This window comes from Equus asinus, chromosome 2, assembly GCF_041296235.1.
Source record: "Equus asinus isolate D_3611 breed Donkey chromosome 2, EquAss-T2T_v2, whole genome shotgun sequence".
In the NCBI taxonomy this organism is placed as follows: Eukaryota; Metazoa; Chordata; class Mammalia; order Perissodactyla; family Equidae; genus Equus; species Equus asinus.
In genome coordinates this window covers 26594462-26613411 of record NC_091791.1, presented here as the reverse complement: position 1 = coordinate 26613411, position 18950 = coordinate 26594462, and the positions used below count along the sequence as shown (strand labels likewise).

The 18950-nt window shown below is 46.0% G+C and overlaps 1 protein-coding gene and 1 long non-coding RNA gene across 3 annotated transcripts in view; one reads left to right on the top strand and one right to left on the bottom strand.

The window, feature by feature from the left end:
• Positions 1-3861, bottom strand: part of SH3PXD2A (SH3 and PX domains 2A) — a 245523-nt gene extending 241662 nt beyond the window's left edge. For both annotated transcript variants that reach the window (XM_044751533.2, XM_044751534.2), the window contains exon 1: positions 3724-3861. In XM_044751533.2, coding sequence (XP_044607468.1) covers positions 3724-3795 — 72 coding nt within the window. In that variant the 5' untranslated portion in view covers positions 3796-3861. The remainder of the gene's footprint in view (positions 1-3723) is intronic.
• LOC123278579 (uncharacterized) lies at positions 3803-18577 on the top strand. Its single transcript, XR_006516019.2, has 4 exons — positions 3803-3941; positions 4664-4765; positions 9985-15378; positions 18480-18577. It is a non-coding gene; the product is annotated as an uncharacterized lncRNA (long non-coding RNA).
• Positions 18578-18950: the final 373 nt, after the last annotated feature.

The window sequence follows — 18950 nt, the reverse complement described above, 5'->3', positions numbered from 1 at the left end:
TGGAGGTAAACTGACCTGAGTTTACCTGGATCTGCCTTGTACTAACTGAGAGACCCTGAGCAATCTCTAACTTCTTCAAAACTCAGTTAACCCATCTGTATAAAGGAATCCAAGACCCCACCCGATGGTAGGGTACATTCAGTGAGCTGTAGGATTCACATGAAATCATGCCTGTTAAGCATTTGGCATCATCAATGGTAAATGCTAACACTGGCTATTATCTGCACTCCCTAAAGAGTCCTGTAGAGGATCAGAGCGTTCATGACTGGTATTTGAAATAAACAATCAGGAAAGGAAATGACTGTGAAAGCACAATGCCTCCCAAATCCAAACAAACAATTTCTTGTTTGTTTTAGATAAACAAGCTTCTCTCCAACACCATATGACTTGACACACAACGACACATACACATGAGTGCAAACAATTATGTGGACCTGAACTCGTCTCCTTATGGAAAACTTTCAAATGAAGGTATCTGCAGTTTGCATCCAGCATCATCAGGACCATTTTAAACACAAGTGGTCTGAGGTCAAAGCCAGTTTACCTAAGTTCTTCCAGTGGCAGCTCATAAAAGCTAAGAGAGAAGCTCAACTCCGTGCCAGGGAGCCTGGTCTACACAGCAGCTGCCCACCTTCCTCTAACCCCACCCGAGGCAGGGGCTTGGCAGAGAGGAAGGAAGCCAAGGGCTGACAGCACCATCCAAACGATGGAGGCCACTTGCCTGCTTTTCATAAATGGACCAAAAGCACAAGCCCCTCGGTGTCTAGGCAGCTCCCCCTCATCATGGGGAAGAGCACACTCTTTGCTGGATGTCCTGAGAGAACCTTTGCAGTGTGTTCCCAGCGTTCTGGATCCAGCAGAGCCCCTCCCCCTTGGGCCCCAGGCCTCTCATCAGCGAGCTAAAGCTAAAGTGCACATCCCATAAACCTCTCTGCTTTGCAATATGCCAAACCACAGACTCAGAATTCACCATCAGCGGAGGAGAGGCTGGAAGGAGGCATGCTTCTCCAGTGCAGAGGGCTTCCAGAACATATGCGACTTGGCTGCAGTGTGTCCTGCCAGCTACCCGCGCCAGTGCCTTACCCGCCTGGTATGTAGTGTCCCCTGTGCAAGGGCCAAGAGAGAAGGCGCGCCTAAGCTGCAGAGGCAAGCCTGCCCCAACCTGCTCCTCCTGCCCCTGCTGGCCCCACCGACACTTTCTCTTACTGGGCCCCCCACCTTCTGCTAGGCATTACTGCCCCAAATGTGTAGGAACCTCTTGCTACCACCAGATATTTGTCTTCCTAGTCAACCCCTACTGGACTTCGATGAACAAAACCCACACCACGGGCAAAAGGCCAGTTAGACCCGGGTGCTGTGACTAGCTGTGTTGCAAGTGACTTTACCCCAACTGGTTCTCAGTTTCCTCATATGTCAAATGGGGGGCTGAGCCTGACAAGTCCCCGGGTCCCTGTCAGCTCCACCATTCCAGAACGTATAACATTTCCTTTAACTCCCTTCCTCAGCCTTAGTTATGGCTCTGCATGGCCCTATCTGTTCACTGACATCAGTCCCTGCCCCAAACATAATGTCACTGATTCTTACACGGGAAGTGGAGATGTCCCGGGAAACACTTTGTCTGTAAAAAGGGAGGAAATGATCATTTCAAGAGAACTGGACAGGACTTCTTTTGTGTTTTCACATAGAACAAGTTATTATCAATCTTAAAACCCAAAATCTTTCTTCCTTTTTGCCAGACCATTAATAGCTGCTTTTCAAAAGTGCTTTCTTAGTCAGAATCTCACGAATAACAAGCTACCATAATTTAACCAGGGCTTGTTACGTGCCAGGAACTGGCCTAAGTGCTTTGCATGGATGATCTCATTTAATTCTCCAGACAACCATGAAGTAGATATTATCCTCACTTTAAAAATGAGGAAACTGAGGCCCACGGTGGTTAAATAACTTGCCCAAAGTCACATAGCTAGTTCGTGGCTGAACCAGGCTTTGAACAAGACACTCTAACCCAGAGCCCCAGCACTAACCACCTCTGAATACTGCCTGCTCTGTGTCCCTGGTCACTTTAGCAACACCTCTACCTTGTTGCCAGGATGTCCTACATCTGTAATCTTGAACATGAACGGTCAGAGCCAAGATCTGATGTTTCACCTAAACTCCAGAGCCAGAAAAGCACCTGGCTAGGTGTCAGAGCAGAGAGTGCCATCTGTTGAAAGCAGTGCCAACCTGAACTGAAGACCAGAAAAGAGAACCCCTGAAACTCAGCCTGCAACATCTGAGAAAAGAGGTTAGGAAGGCTGACTTGAGAATAGGTGCTGGGATGGGCAAATGGACATCTGTCCCCAGAGCAAGGTGACGACATGGTGACCCAAGTCCTTCAAAAAGAGCTTTCTTGAAACGACAGGGGAAGATGCCTGCTGACCCAGATAATACAAAAGGAACGACTCTCCCAGAGGCAGCCACCTCCCTGTCTTGTCAGGAACCAGACGGCTTGGTTAGCTCCTCAGCCTGAGCCCAGGCCCATTTATTTCACTATAAAGAAACCAGCGTTCAGAGCTAAGGGTGATAAAGACAGAAAGCCTAGCCCCAGGCCGACATTAGCACGAACCTCAGTCCCCTTGCAATGGGGAAATGAAAGGCATTTCAGAGATCATGTGCAGTCTAGGGCAGCAACCAACAGCCTGTTTTAATTGTTAAAATTAATACTTTGAGCATTCTAAATGCTCCTTTAAGTACCTAATTTGCAAATAAGATGCAGTCCTTCTGCTCTGGATGCCCGGCTGTCTCTTCTACCTCAAGTACAGGAGCAAAGCCACTCAGACAGCCGTCCTCAGGCATCAAGGACACAGTGTTTACTTCCAAAGGTGCGAAGGATGGGAAGACAGGACAGGCAGAGATGAAAGGCAAACGTGTCACACAGACCCGGGAGCTCGGCTCAATCAACCTTAGCCCCTTCTCATTAAGTTTGGGGAAGGAAGGGGGAGGGGCAGCCAGCCGTTCCTCTGAGACCACAGCAAACATTTGCCTCCTCGTGTCTGGAGATGGAGCATCACTTAAGAGGAAATGAACCCGGTTAAGGGTCACGTCCAGAGGAGGGATAAAAGGAAAAGCCACAATTCTTCTCACACCGACGGATGCAATGACTTTAAGAAGGAAATCAAAGCTCAGGGCTGAGGGTGGAGTGGGGCAGGGGGTGCGGCGGCCTCCCTGTGCCCCCAGATCCAGACCTACGCAGGCAGAGACCGGGGCTAAGGTGAGAGGAGAGCGCGAAGCTGCCTTCCCCTGGGCAAACCTGTGAAAGCTTCTGGGTCTGGTTGAGCGTGAGCGACCCGAGCCCCCAGGGATGGCCAGGAAGATGCTCTTTCCCGACGGAGCTTCACAGCGGGGGTTTGACGAACGCTCCCCCCACCATCCATCAAAGCTCAGGCGGACAGATGACTTCACCGTTGTAACAGACAAGGGCAGCCACTTGCCAACTCCAATGCCAAAAAAAGAAAACGGGACCGAGGGGTTGGGGGGGAGCAGGGGGAGGAGTGGAGAGGAAGGACAGAAAAGGCTTCCCTGCAGATCACAGCCCTGTGAAGAAACTCCACAGCCGAGGGCTGCCCTGCGGGCATTTAGCTTCAGGACTTAAGAGCGGGGAGGGGCGAGGGGCCACCCGGGGGTGGGGGCCTCCCGGGGGGCCCTGGCCAGCCCCCTGCAGGGGTCGGTCGGGACAGTACTCACATAATGCTTGGAAGGGTTCCTCCGCTTCTCCACGTCCACCACGGTGGCATCTTGCACGCAGTAGGCGAGCATCTTCCCCCACAAAGCGAGTGGCGCCCCCCGGCGGCGTCACCTTCTCATCCCGGTAGGGCTCCGGCTCCTTCTCCTGCTTCCCGGGTCCCCAGGGTCACCGCCACCCTGGCCCAGCGCGCTGCTGCCCGGGCTCCCGGCACCCACAGGTACGGCCCCGGGGTGGGGACGGTCCCGGGGGGCAAGCGGGCCCGGTGCGCCTGGGGCGGCTCCCCGTGGGCCTGCCGCGCGCCCCTTCCTCCTGCGGCGCCGCCGCCGCTGCCGCTCTCCGGCTCGTCCGCCCGCTCTCTCCGCCGCCCGGTGGGTCCGGCGGGAACTGGCGGAGCAGAGGAGGGGCGGGGGTGTGTCCCGCCGGCGAGGGGACGGGGCGGGGGCCCCGGAGCCTGCTGTCAGCGCGCTGGGGAGGGGCCAGCGGCGCCCCTTCGCCGCGCTCTGGCTCCGGGGGCTCGGCGCTGGCGGAGGCTATGGGCGCAGGAGGCGGAGGCAGAGCCGGGCAGGCAGGGAAGGGAAGGGAGGGGAGGGGAGGGGAGAGAGGGGAAGCGCGCGGGGAGGGGCTCCAGGCCCGGGGGAGGGGCTCGGGGCGGCGGGGAGGGGGCTGCAGCCCGGACCGAGAGGCCAGGGCGGGCCGACGCGCCCCCACCGAGCCGAGAGCGCAGCCAGCGGCCTGGCGCGACACTGGGCTACTTCGCCGGGCACAGAAACTCAGGGTGGCTTCGGAGGGAGGAGGGGCGGGGGGAAGTGTACCCACCCTGGCCTTCGGTCTTGGAGCGGATCTGTGCCTTTTTGTCCCCATCTTTGCGTCCCCCTCCCACTCCTTTCCCCCAGATCTCTTTAATGAAAAGTAGTTTATTGCCCTGCTCTTGCTGCCCAGGCCCCCTGAGGAGGAGACGGGAATGGAGAAGGGGCCAGCATTAAACCCTTCAAGTCGGAGCCTCTTTTGATAAACCACCTGCCCCGCTGAGGGTCACAGAGGGTGAGTTCTCCCCGGAAATGTGATCGATCCGCTGCCTGAGTCATTTTTCGATCTAGGCCTGTGTAACTAACCCGTGACATCATTTACCAGCCAGGTTACAAGACTGCATAACACGACTGCCTTAAGCCCAGGGCTCCCCTGGGACCCTCCCCTGGTGGCGAGGAGGGAAGGGAGCACACAATGGTGGGAAAATCCACTGGGTTGGGGGCCAGCTCGTCATTGGCCCCAGGCTCTGGCTTTCTCACCGCCTCTCCCTCTGGTCTGGAAAACCAACTTTCCAAGCCACTTGTCAGTCTCTGGACTTGGAGTACAATTACTATTTAATTCAATTTACACCCCTATCCCCCACCCCCCCCACCCCCTGTATTTCAACATTTTTTCCATTCTAGTTTCAAATATTTAAAGAGGTAGTGTTTTCACAACTAATCCTATTGTTTCACAGTCACAATAAAGCTTTGTGACTGTGGACTAATGTGAAACATCGAAAATGGGGGCAAAGAGCTTTATGACTTTATTGTGTTCACATTTTCTTCTCTGCACTGTCAGAACCCCTGTACCCATCTAAGACTTGATTCACACATTTGCTTGGTGCACAGTATCCCACTATTCCTCCAGTCTTCTTGGGAAAGGATGCTAGAATGCCAAAATGTGCCACTAAGTATCTGACCTGGAGCAAATCACTCAATGCCTCAGGCTTTAGGGTCACCTTAAGGTCCTCATTTGTAGAATGTGGGTGCTCAACTAGAAGGTCCTTTAAGCTTCCCTTCTATATACACTCCAAACTCTTAGCAGTAGTTATTTCTATGGAGACATTTTTGAGTTCTTTGTTCTTCCTAATGAACATGTATGGATTTTGATATTTAAAAATAAATATTTTAAAAAATCTCTTCTTTAAAATTCCAGAATTTTAGGATTATTGAGCACCTATTCTGTGCTCATTCACAAGGCACTAAGAGACAGAAGAGAGTGAGACAGTTAATGTTTATGGAACTGAAAACTGAATCCAATAGACAGATGCTTGTCCCTTCCCTCAAAAGACCAGACAGTCCAGCTGAGAAAGGGGGAGACCATTAAGACTGTATCTAATAAAATGTGCATTAGGACTCCAGAAAATGGAGGCCTGGAATAATCAAGGAGAGCTTCAGGGAGGGGCTGTGTCTGTGCAGGGCCCTGGAGGATGGGCAGAGTTTGGAGCACCTTGGAATATTCTGCGTCCTCGGAACTCCTCCAAGCCAGCAGCACTTGCCCTGAGCTGCTTTGACATGTGTGTATCTGTCCATCCCACACCCCATTTCCTCTGAAAGCACCTGGTGCCCAAGGACTGGCTGTAAGTTATCTTGTACTTTTTCACACTCCTCGTCCAGCCAAGCATGGCACCTTAAACACAGTAGGAGCCACGCTACACGAATCCACTGAATGAATGATCAGGGGAGAAGAAAAGGCAGAGCGAGGAGAACATGAGCAACCTGCAGCCTGAACCAGCTGGGGACAGGCAGAGGACCAAGAGGACAGTGTCCACTGGGGGAAGGGTCAGGGAAGAGGATGAGGCACAGGAGAAGGACATAGGAGAAGGATAAGTGTTGGTGGTCCAGGTTGTGAGGGACCTTGACACATGGCACAGGGCTTCTCTCTCAGAGAAGATGATAGAAAACCACTGTGGATGCTGGAGCAGGTGTCCTGGGAGAAGGTGACCTGGCAGTGGCGCTCAGTGACGGGAAAAGGAGGAAATAAGACACCATGCCCTAAGCAAGGCCTGTTCCCTGTGGGGGTGGGAGGGAGAGTGGGGACAGGTCCTCAGCACTGAGGTCCCCTCCAGGGAAGGCTGGACTGTAGGAACCTGGGAGGGCCTCTGATGATGAATCAAGACAGCCTGTGGGTTCACAGTAGAGGGTTCATAATGGCACCTGGCCACTCTTCCTCTGTGGACGGCAAGGTGTTCTGGAAGTGCGGATTAAGCCTGAGAAGCCCCTGGTGAGTGGAGCTGGTGTTCAGCTGTTGGAGGAACAGAAGAGGAGGGGGGTTGGCTTGGCTTGCATCCCCTTGTAAGTCAGAGCAGTTGGCTCCCCTAAGAGGTACTATTGGTTTCCCACCCACCTTCCTTCTTCTGGACCGGGATCCACACTAAGCATGACCCTAAGCAAAGAGATCTGGAAGAGAGAGGAAGGCTTCCATGCTCCCTTGCTGTCCTAGTGACTCAGTGCTCACCTACAAGGTGACGGCCTTCTTCCGGCCAAAGAAACCCCAGACAACCTGACATCTCTTAAGTCTGTGGTCTCGAAGCACAACTTGGGTACTCCCCGCTTCCCCTGTGCTCTGGAATTACTTCACCTGGAGGAAACAGCTGAGCGCCAGACCCACTCCAACCCCATGGTGCTGAGATCTCAGGATTAGTTGGGTGGAAGTTATTTATACCTGTGGGAGAAAAGCTCTTTTTCCTCCTGAGGCCATGTGTCCAAGAGGCTGTAAATATAAAATGACACAGGCTCACCTTTCTTTCTGGGGTACATTTCACCGTCGTGTAGGAGTCCTTCCCAACAGGGCTTCAGCGTTCCTTTCTGTTCAATACACTCTTCCTGCGGGTCTCACACGTGCCTGCACTCCCCAGAAATGACTGAGACCACCTGAAGGCTCCCTGGAGACAGGACTGTCTCATCCATTCAACAGCCCAGCATGCTTGGCACATAATGGGTACACTGAGTAGTCTGTGTTGAAAACATCTGCTGAAGGAGCCAGTAGTGCTGGAGAGGTGTAGGTAAACTCTGTTTTGCCACCTCCATCAATGAGCTGGGGATGACTCCAATCCAAGGACATTGTGTGAGTTCAAATGAGAAAATATAATCCTAAAAAGACCCCCAGAAGTTTAGGATGAATAAGGGAAAGAGGACCCAAAATAAAGATGCAAACTGACTGATACCTGAAAATCTGATTTTTCAAAAACAGATAATTGTAGAATGCTTAGAACCAAAGAATTTTCCTACTGGAAGGGACCAGAGAGGTTATTTATTCCTCTAGTTTTACAGAGCAGCAAACTGAGCTGAAAGAAACTAAGCAAATTGCCTGATGCCACACAGCTAGGCTGTCCCAGACCAGCTGTCTTCTCCTCCACCAAGTGTATGAGCCTCTTCACAGGCAGGAGGAGTTCATCTAAAGGGCACACTTAGTGCATTTACAAACACCTTGCCCTCCCTCGAACCCTAGAGACCCTCATTCCAATTCTCATTCACACAAGAATCACACCCTGCAATGGAGGCAGGACACTCCTCCATGGCAGGGACCTGGGTGTCTCCACGATCCTCTGTGCACATGCAAATCAGCTCCCCAAATGCACCCTCTTTCCCATGTGGTCTTCGTGACCACCCCAAAGAAGGCAACATACAAGAAAGCACTGAAAACAGTCAAATGCTAAACAAAGGCACAGTATAATTCTCACTTCCTCCACAGGAAGTTCATGGCAATTGGTGCTTGTTCATTTGGTTACTAATCATACATTGACCTAGGACAGCTCAGCCACTACTGTATTGAACTTTTATTTACGTCTTTTATTGTTTTTTTAACTTTGTTGTGCTTAGGTTGTGCATTATAAACCAGTAAGAAGCCTGTGAGGGTGTTGAGGACCATGAACTTAGACTCTGGCACCATCTTGTCCTACTCAGCGCCTCGGCCACCTGACACACACACCCAACCCAGCACCGGGCTTATACGTGCCAGGCACTCAGTAAATGGCTTGTCTTTTAAAATTACTGGGATCTCAACAGATTTGTAGGTGCTGCTGCTGAAAGTGATGCCTAAGAAGAGTTAACAGAGGCAGGACTTACCCAGCCTGGGTTCTAGTCCCACTCAACCACAACCCAGCCTTGTGACCTTGAAGTCACTTCCCATCTCTGGGTCTCTGGTGATCCTTCTGGTCCCTTCTGCACTCTAGGATGGTGGATAACTATTATGTAAAGTGAGGTCTAACTGGACTATTACCCAGAAATGTGCAAATTGGAGGGAAATTTGGGGCCCTCTCCTGGCCAAAGTGGTTTTAGCACCTTCACCTCCAGCAGCTGGCCTTGCAGTGTCCCTTTCAGTCCCTAGCTGTCCTCTGGTAGGGACAAACAGGAGGGCCTGGCACAAATAACCTGCCAATTCATAGACTACAAGCAGTCCAGGGCCCTTGTGCTTTTTTCTTTCTTCTCTCTCTTCTCCTCCTTCTCTTTCTTTCTCTCTTTCAGGTCAGCCTTAATTGAGTTGTTTGGGGAGTGTCTTGAGGATGGTTCCTCCTCAATTTGGAGTAGACAGTGAGGCCAACTTCCATTTTCTCTAGGGGAAAGTAAACTGCTGGCCAGACTTCTCCTCTCTTTGGTTGCTGGGAATGAGACGAGAATGAGGCACCAGCTCTGCCCTGTCTGTTCAGCCCCACTGCTTACTAATTGCAGCCATAATAACACACCCCTCCTCCTGGCCAAACCACCAGGTGGTGGAAGTTGCCTCTCTCTGACTCCCCACACAAGAAGTTCATCAGCAAAATCTCAACAGGCTTCTTTACATGATGCCATTGAGAGTCTCAGCCTCCAGTCTTAGCCTTGACTCTGGGGAGGGTCCAAATGGAGCAGAATTTTTTGATCGAACCACTTCAAGGTCCAGCCTTAGCAAATGACTGTGCCCCTACAGCACCGGAGGGAAATCTGGTAACTTGCTTGGCCAAAGAGGCCAAGGACACAATTAGAGTCACAGAGGAAAATTATTCCATCACTCCAGGCTGCGTCCCTAACACTGGCCAGACATCTGGTCCCCAAACTAGCACGTTGTGTTTTAAGACCTTTAGGCATGAGAGTGTGGATGGTTTCATACATCTGTCTCAACTACTGATCATGCGGCAAGTGTATTCCTGCCTGGTAGGGGGTTACCAGCATCATCTTGGTATAAAAGATTAGTCTGCATAGTTCCATTTAACCATAAGCCACCACAGATTTTCTTTTTCAAAATCCCCTGGATTTTCCAGAAGCCAGCAAACCCTTAGTTGGCCACTGGCTGACAAAAAGAACAGAAAAAAAAAATTCCCTTGGGGAATTCAAAGGCAGTCTCTTTAAATAGCCTGAAACCACAAATAACCAAAAATATGAGTCTGATTTTGGTTTGATACCCCCCCCCGCTTTTTTTTTTTTCCAATTCTCTATTCAGAAATGTCATAGAAATTACTGTTTTTCATCCTGTTTGAATCCATATGTCTGTTTCAGGTGAAAGATTCAAGACTCTCAAAGTCAAGTATAGCTCCAGCTCGCATCCTGCCCTTTCTGTCTCAAGCAGAAGATATCCCTGTAGTTGGTTCATTTCTTGCCCAAGAGGCTCAAGCAGGCAGAGGAAGCCTCAGTAGGCTGGGTGTTCCCACCTCGGTGAATCTGCCCAGGATTTGGACTGTCATCCACAAGGTGCTGCCCCAGGCAGATTATTGTGATCACTTTGATTAATTTTACCACCTAATATATGAATAGCGCATGTCTTAGTTAAGACTGTTTGGTTTACAGGCACTAGAAATTCAGCTGAGGCAGCTAAAAAAGGAGAGAGAGCTTTATTTCCAATATATAGCGGTGTCTCATTTTCCACAGACATCTGGGCTTCTCGGAGGAGAACCAGGAAGCAGCAAATCTTGGAGAACAAGATACTTTTCTCCATCTCTTATCTCTGCTTAGCACTGTGTGTCTGTTTTACTCTTCTCTATCTGCAGACTGTTTTTCTCTGTTTCTTCACCCACACAGCAGGAGTCCGCCACCGCCCAAGCGTCTACCAGTCCCTCGGTTCCAGACAAATCTTGGACTCACTGGCTGCCACTGGAGTCCAGATCCCAGTTCCCAGGAAAAATAATCTGATTGGCTCAACTCTGGTCATGTGTCTACCCTGACCCAATCAATTATCGGGGGGTGGAGTCATGTACTACATACGTGATTATCATGAACTAACCCACTGGGTTGGGGAATTAATTCTAAGAAAGAGGGCTGGTGTGAGCGGCTCACACACCCCAAAATACACCTCAATTATTGTTTACTTTTTCAAAGACTGACTTTGTTTATTCACTCAATGAATATTTGTTAAGTTAGCAACATGTGTCACCCACTCTTCTAGGAACTGGGGCTACACTTGGGGGAAACCAGACAAGGTCCTTGTCCTTAGGGAGTTTATCACCTTTGGGGAGGATACCCATTGTTTTAAATATCATACAAATAAATGTAAAACTATAATTGTGACAGATGTTGTCAAGGTGGGGCAAACATATGCTAAAGTATGAATGGTGGCGATCTCTGGGGGAGAATGTAAAGTTTTAAATTTTGAAAATTAAATTTACCTAAAATTAAAAAAATTTTAATTAATTAAAATTGAACATGTCCTTCTGTAATAATAAGAATTGTGTTTTATTAAAATTTGCATTTTGAAAGGATCACCATATATGGAAAAAAGTATGGAGAGTCCTCGAAAAATTAAGAATAGAACTACCATATGATCCAGCTATTCCACTGCTGGGTATTTATCCAAAGAACAAAAAAACATGAATGCATAAAGATACACGCGCCCCTGTGTTCACTGCAGCATTATTCACAACAGCCAAGACTTGGAAACAACCTAAATGCCCATCAAGGGATGAATGGATAAAGAAGATATGGTATATACATACAGTTGAATACTACTCAGCCATAAAAAAGGATGAAATCTTGCCATTTGTGACAACATGGTTAGACCTTGAGGGCTTTTATGCTGAGTGAGATAAGTCAGAGGGAGAAAGTCAAACACCGTATGATCTTACCCATATATAGAAGATAAAAACAACAACGACAACAAACAAACTCATAGACACAGAGATTAGATTGGTGGCTACCAGGGAAGGAGGGTGAAAGAGGTGACAGGGCACATGTGTGCAGTGATGGATGGCAATTAGTCTCTGGGTGGTGAACATGATGTAATCTACACAGAAATTGAAATATAATGATGTACACCTGAAATTTATATAATGTTATAAACCAATGTTACCTCAATTAAAAAATATATATATATATATAAATAGTAATTTAAAAAAAAAAGAAAGAAAGGATCACTATGGTCCCCAGGTGAAGGGGCCTGGTGGGTGAGGCAGACGGTCAGAAGTTCTGCCATGAAAGACAAGAGATGACGACAGGTTGGACTAGGATGATGGTCCTGGGGTGGAGCAAAGGGAACTTTAGAAGGCAGAGTGGCCTGTTTGTCAGGGATGAGGGAAGTGGAGGTGCTGTGGACAATTGCAGGTTCTTGGCCTGCATAATTGGGGGGATGGTGGTGCTAGTCAGTTTTCTAAATTTTTTCAGTCTGTAATATATGGGGCTGATGTGGTCAATATCCAAAGTTCCCTTTGGCTACAATAATGATCATGATAACAACAATTAAAGTAACAAAAACAATAGCAATATCAGCAATTGTTTATTAAGCCCCTACTGTGTTGTGCCAGGAATTATGCTGAGTAAGCACTATGCTCATGTATTTATTCCACAAATGGGAATTCAGTCACAAACAAGAATGTCCTCCCTTATGGCACTCCAGGCTAGGTGGAGGAAACAATGACTCAGGTAAGGGAAAACCAAGACCTTAGGGCCCCTCCAAATCTCTGTTTTAAAATATTTGTTTGGCATTTATTTAATGAGGGCTGGAAGAGATTAATTTTTTTTCTATTTTATTTTTTATTGAGGTTAAGATAGTTTACAACCTTGTGAAATTTCAGTTATACATTATTATTTGTCAGTCATATTGTAGGGGTACCACTTCACCCTCTGTGCCCACCCCCACCCCCGCTTTCCCCTGGTAACCAGTAACCTGTTCTCTTTGTCCATGAATTTAACTTCTACATGGGAGTGGAGTCAGTCAGAGTTTGTCTTTCTCTATCTGGCTTATTTTGCTTAACATAATACCCTCAAGGTCCATCCATGTTGTTGTGAATGGGACGATTTTATCCTTTGTTATGGCTGAGTAGTATTCCATTGTGTGTATATATACCATACTGGAAGACAGAAATTTTTTAAGTGTGTACTTCTTTCTCTACATTCAAAGTAAGCATTTATTACCTGGACTGAAAGCAATATTTTCTGACTCATCTTTTATTTCATGGTTTTTCATACCTGGATAATGTCAGTCACCTGCTTGTTATGAGTAAAAGTAACATGGGAATATAGCTTCAAACTCTTAAAAGATATTTTGAGTGTTGTTTTTTGTTTTTTTTTTTTACTTTCATGGAAGTCAGATGTTCCCTATTTTTCTGGAGTTCTTGTTTTTTCTTTAATTTTGTGGGTTGGGGGAAGAAGAAATTTTCTGAATAGTTAACTTCTTGGAGAGCATAATAAAAGGTCTGAACTTACTTTAAACAAATAATTCTTTCCAAGGAACTATGACTAGGCTGTGCATTACTGCATATTGACCTTGCAGCTGGGGGTGACTACTGCTGACTCACAGGGCTGTCTGCTGGCAGGGATCAGGGCCAGCCCAGCCCAGTCTACAAGTGCACAGCATCCCGCACAGGCACACACTGCAAGAACACTCTGCAGAGATGGGAGGTGCCAGTAAGGAGGGATTTTGAATCTCCACTTGAAGATGCTATTTACTGTGGTAGGAACTGGACCATTTGTGCCAGGAGATGCTTGGAAAATCCCACTCTTCCAGGCCAAAACGCTTAGCCATTTGTCTACCCTGCTTAACACATGAGGGGTTAACAAAGGCAATGGTTGCCTTTTCGTGCATTTTCTTATAATGGCACGAAAGAGGTTGCACAGATGTTTAGAAACAAAACAGAAAAATCTCACCAACAGATAGGCAAGAAACCATGCAGATAATGTCTGATTACTAATTCATGATATTACTAAAACATAAGAATGCCAGTTCTATAAACACAGGGATACCTGTCCATTTTCTCACCATGACACACCCCCATGCTCAGAACAATGTCTGATGCATAACAAATTTTCACTAAATGTTTGTTAAATGAATGAGAGTAAATATTTTTGACTTATTGGGCCATAGGATCTCTGTTGCAACTACTCAACTCTGTATAGTATGCCTTTACTATGACCCAGCAATTTCATTCCTAGGTCAATAAATGGTGTTCCCTTCATACAATGGAATACTATATACCACTGATAAAGGACAAATCAATGCTACATGCAACAGCCTGGATGAAGCTCGCAGACACAATGTTGACAATAAAAGAGATTCAAAGTGCATACTGTATGATTTCATTTATATAAAGTTCAAAACAGCCAAAATTAATTTATGCTGCTAGAGGTCACATTAGTGGCTGCCTCTGAGGATGAACTGGGAGAGGCACAAAGAATTGGGGGGTGCTGGAAATGGTCTCCATCTTGAGCTGGGTGGAGGTGTTCAGCTCTGCACTAGAGTCTGCACAGTGTATGTAGGTTATACTTTGCCGTGGATTGAATGTTTGTGTCTCCCCAAAGCACGTTTGTTGAAACCTTAATCCCAATGTGATGGTATTGAAGACGGAGACGTTGGGAGGTCATGAGGGTGGAGCCCTCACGATGGGATTAGTGCCATTATAAAGCATGAAAGAGGTTGTTTTCTCTCTCTCTCTTTTTCTCTCTGCCCCACCGTGTGAGCAAATGAGGAAGAGGGCCCTCACCAGAACCCATCCATGCTGGCACCCTGATCTGGGACCTGACAGCCTCCAGAACTGTGAGAAATAAATGTCCATTATTTAAGCCAACCAGTCTATGATATTCTTGTTATAGTAACCAGAATTGACTAAGACATACTTCAATAAAAAAGAAAAAAATGAATGAAATAAGACGAAACAAATTATCCCAGATAAATTTCCATCAGATTCTGGTGACTACAAACAACTAAGTTGCAGAAGGATATGAACAGTATACCATTTATGTAAATGTTAAAAATTTTAAAAAATACTATACATGACATACATATGTTTAGGGATATCTACATCTGTGGTTTAAGTATTAAAATGGACAGGAAGGGGGCTGGCCCCGTGGCCGAGTGGTTAAGTTTGCGCGCTCCGCTGCAGGCGGCCCAGTGTTTCGTTGGTTCGAATCCTGGGTACGGACATGGCACTGATCGTCAAACCACGCTGAGGCAGCGTCCCACATGGCACAAGTAGAAGGACCCACAACGAAGAATATACAACTATGTACCGGGGGGCTTTGGGGAGAAAAAGGAAAAAAATAAAATCTTTAAAAAAAAAAATGGACAGGAAGGATACACACCGACTTTAGGATAGCAGTGACCTCTGGTGAGAGAGGGAAACCAGAAGATTCTGTAATTGTAGTAATACACGTCTTTTAAAAAGGAATTGAATGTGGTAAAATGCTGATATTTGTTAAAACTGGGTGGTGATAACTTATTTTTCATATTGTTCTCTGTACTGTAAAGTATACTTGAAACATTCATGATTTTTAAATAATTAAATAAGGAAATCTAAAATTAATCAGCGGGAACAATGAATGTGCTCTGATAAGGATAGAAATCCGGAGTTGGAGGTTATGGATGTCAGTTTCAGTTTTACATTAGTGTCAGAATCTATTTCTATATTTTGTTATTGTTTCACAGCATCGAGTAATTCTTGATTCACAGGAACACAGTCCTTGCAAACAGTAAGTCTTTAAGCAACTTGTCTTATAGTTTTCTGACACTTCAATGAAACTAATCCAGAAGCTTTGAAAGAAGAGTTATAAGAATTTTCTGTTTTAAAGTTATACTACTAATAATACCTAACAACTGCTCGCATTCTTAAGTTGATTCCATTTCAAGGGGGTCAATGAAAGGTTCCTCTGCTAGTTTTTACCTTCACTGTTCAGCAAAAAATATTTTTCAGATATACTTTGTAAACCCATTAAGATGGTCAATGGTGCCATTTAAAAAATCTGATATCTCAGAGTCTTAATGTGTCAGATAGGTTGCAAAATTTCAAATCAGAATTATTTTTTAATATAGAGCCATGACTTGGCTTTGATTTCATTGCTAACACTTTATGTTAAGTTGTTATGACAAGAAAATCTCAGTGCTGCAATGCAGCTTCAGCCTGCTCAGGTTTGTAAAAGGACCAGCTGCAGCATTCAATTTAAATTTAATTCATTTAAATAAAAGAAGTATTTAGCTAATAACAGGTTTTCTTTAGCCAGATAGAGAGTAATTCCTTTTCTCACTTGAAATGGTCATAACAGCATCTTGCTCTGGCCTGAAAACTAAAAAGTAAAATTTGGATCTCATTGCCCTACAACGACCCCAAAATGCCTGGAACGTCTCCAACGTGAAGACTACCCCTCAGCATCATTGAGATGACATATACAACGCATTTTAAGATGCTGTCTTCTTGATAATGGCTAATGCTGGATGGGTGCATCATATAATGACGGCTTAACCCTGACTCAGGCACAGCTTCATAGAAGCCACTACTCTCTCACTTTCTCCGTCATTGTTTTCTCATCATTTGAATGTCACTACTACATTTTTGTCAATATTTCATGGCATAGTAAAAAAGAAAAAATCTTCCTCAGAATAACTTTTCTAAATGCATAAATGGCAGAGGAGTGTGGCGGGGAAAGAGTGTGGGTCTGGGTTTGGATTCTGTCTATCATTATTCTTTGTGCAATCTTTGCATGTTGTTTAACCTTTCTAAGCTTCAGTTTCTTGGCTATAAAATGGAGATAATAACGCTTACCTTATGGGGTCATTTTCAGGTGAACACGAGATAATTCACATGAAATGGTTAGCACAGTGTGGGCAAATGGTAAATCCTCACTAAATATTAGCCCTTACGATTATTTATTGTTATTACTGTTATTTACTAAAATAAGCACCATTTGTCCTTTGGTCTTGCTGGTTTGTAAAGATCATACATAACTTTAATCTTCAAACATCAAGCAAGTTGGATTCATTCCTTTATTCAATAACTATTGAGAACTTACTCTGTGAATAAGATAAAGCAGAGTCCTGCCCTCAGGGAATGTGCATTTCCAGTGTGATCTGTGCATGTGCAAATTCCTCTCTGGCCGAGTGGTCAGACAGTGGTTCTTGATGCTCTTCCACAGCAGCCTACTCTTTCAATGTTCTTGGTGCCCGATTACTAATAGGTCTTACTAATAATAGCTTGAAGTTGCCTAAGCTTTTCCTTAATAGTATGTTCTCCTTCATGGGCAGTGTGTTATTTATGTGTGGCATCTAGTGATTTCCATCACTAGACTTCTTTGCATATGTTTTTACAAAAACATTAAGCTGTTCATTTTCCATGGAATGAAATGGAAAGCCTTGTTTTCATGCTCCACTCTGTTTAGTCTCAAAATGGCACAGCAGCTTGGCAGGGTCTATAAAACTAATTTGCAAAATTTACTACACAAAACATATTTAGGTCTTGGGTAATTTTTATTGCCATAAAAGGTGACTCCCCAAAACAACTAAATACCTTCACGCTGTCTTGTCTTTGAGTGACTTTGCACGACCATTTTCAGCACACTGCTGTCATAAACTATTGTCAGTGAGGCTGATGCTTTGAAGAATTGGTCTGAGGTAGGATATTCGACATCTTGGTCCTGATCAAACTCATCACACCCATCATCAAACTTTCTTCTTAATGTCCTCTTCTTACCAGTGAAATTCATTTTCAGTTTTAAGGGTAATTAAGTCCAGTTGAAGAAAATAGACATTAGCGATTCAGGCACTCCTATCTAATGGCTGTAGTAGGATAGAGCCTCGATAAGAAATGTAACATGCAAACTAGTTATTGCAGAACTGACTATTGAACTATAATCTGTGCATTAGCCCTGTGGTCACCAATGTGTTCCCATTTGGAATTACAACACATCTGAATGTGGGTATTACTTATGATTTGAGTTTTAAACATAGCTTTGGAAAATTAACTCTTATAATATAACGTGTAACAGGATCCTTTTTATGTAAAGAGATTTACAGATGTGTATCAGGCACTGTTAGTGCCCTGCCTAGTTCCCCTCAGTTCACCCCAAAGATCCGCAGCTTCAGTGGGGTTTCCTTACACGAGGCAGCCTCTGCCCTCAAGCACCTGTGTCTCTCTGTTTGAGGTCTTACTCTGGCTGTGTGCTGCTGGGAGCAACCTGCAACCAATGCGGGACGGGAGTTGTGGGTAAATCCCCCAAATTCCTTGTTCCTGGGACAATTCTGAAGTGTGTTCTACACAGTCTCTCACGGGACGCAGTGGGATTGAGCGCTGGTTGCCCAAAGTGCTAACCTGTTCATTAACACACGCTTCTTGGCTTTCTCCCTTTTCTGTCTCACTTCCCCACTCCCTCACCGTGCTTCTTTGGATCACATCCCTCCAAAATTACTCACATCCAAATCATTGCAATGCGACTGCTTTGAGGGAGCCCACAGTTAGACACTATGTAATACACATCAAATGATGTGGAAGGATTCACACCTAACTGATAAGGGTCTCGTAGGCACAAAACAAAGCAGCTGTCCAGCTCACTAATTCTCCCACTTACTACATAAATGCTACCTCTTTCCTTTTGAAGAATTGCTCTCCTTCCAAAGGCAACTGCCTACCTGGCCATAGTGATTGGTTGAGGTTGCGCATCTGATCCAAGCCATTGATAACACTGCACACCCTGGCAATGGTGATTGGTCCATGGAACAAATGTAACCCACACTGAACTAATCAGAGACCTCTCCTGGGATCTTTCTAACTGGTGCCTTTGGAAGACAACTTCTTTCCTTGCAGAGCTATGAAGCTAGGAGCCCAGAGCTGACCTCAGCTGTCTCTCTCACCACGCAGAGAAGCCTGCTCACAGTGAGAGAGTACACAGTGATTCTCAGAGAGAGGTGAGAGAGGAGCAACAGGAGCATCTTCATGGGGTTTGAATTCTTAGGGCAGCTGATCCTAAACCAGCCCCGCTCTGTCCCTCCCCACAGTTTGGTTATGTAGGCTCCCCTACGCCTCATCATGCTGGCATACGCTAGCTAAAGCCTTTATCATTTACAACCAAAGAACCCCACTTACAGATGTTTAACTTTGGGGCAGAAAGTTGGATTGGGAATGAGGGTGTGGGGCAGGAGGATCACTTTTCAGATACTGTGTTTTTCAGTTTTACAATTTCCATTTGATTCTTTTTTACAGTTTCCCAATCTCTCCTGAATTTCTCATCTCTTCATCCAGTATATGCATCTTTTACTGTAGACTCTTCAACATGTT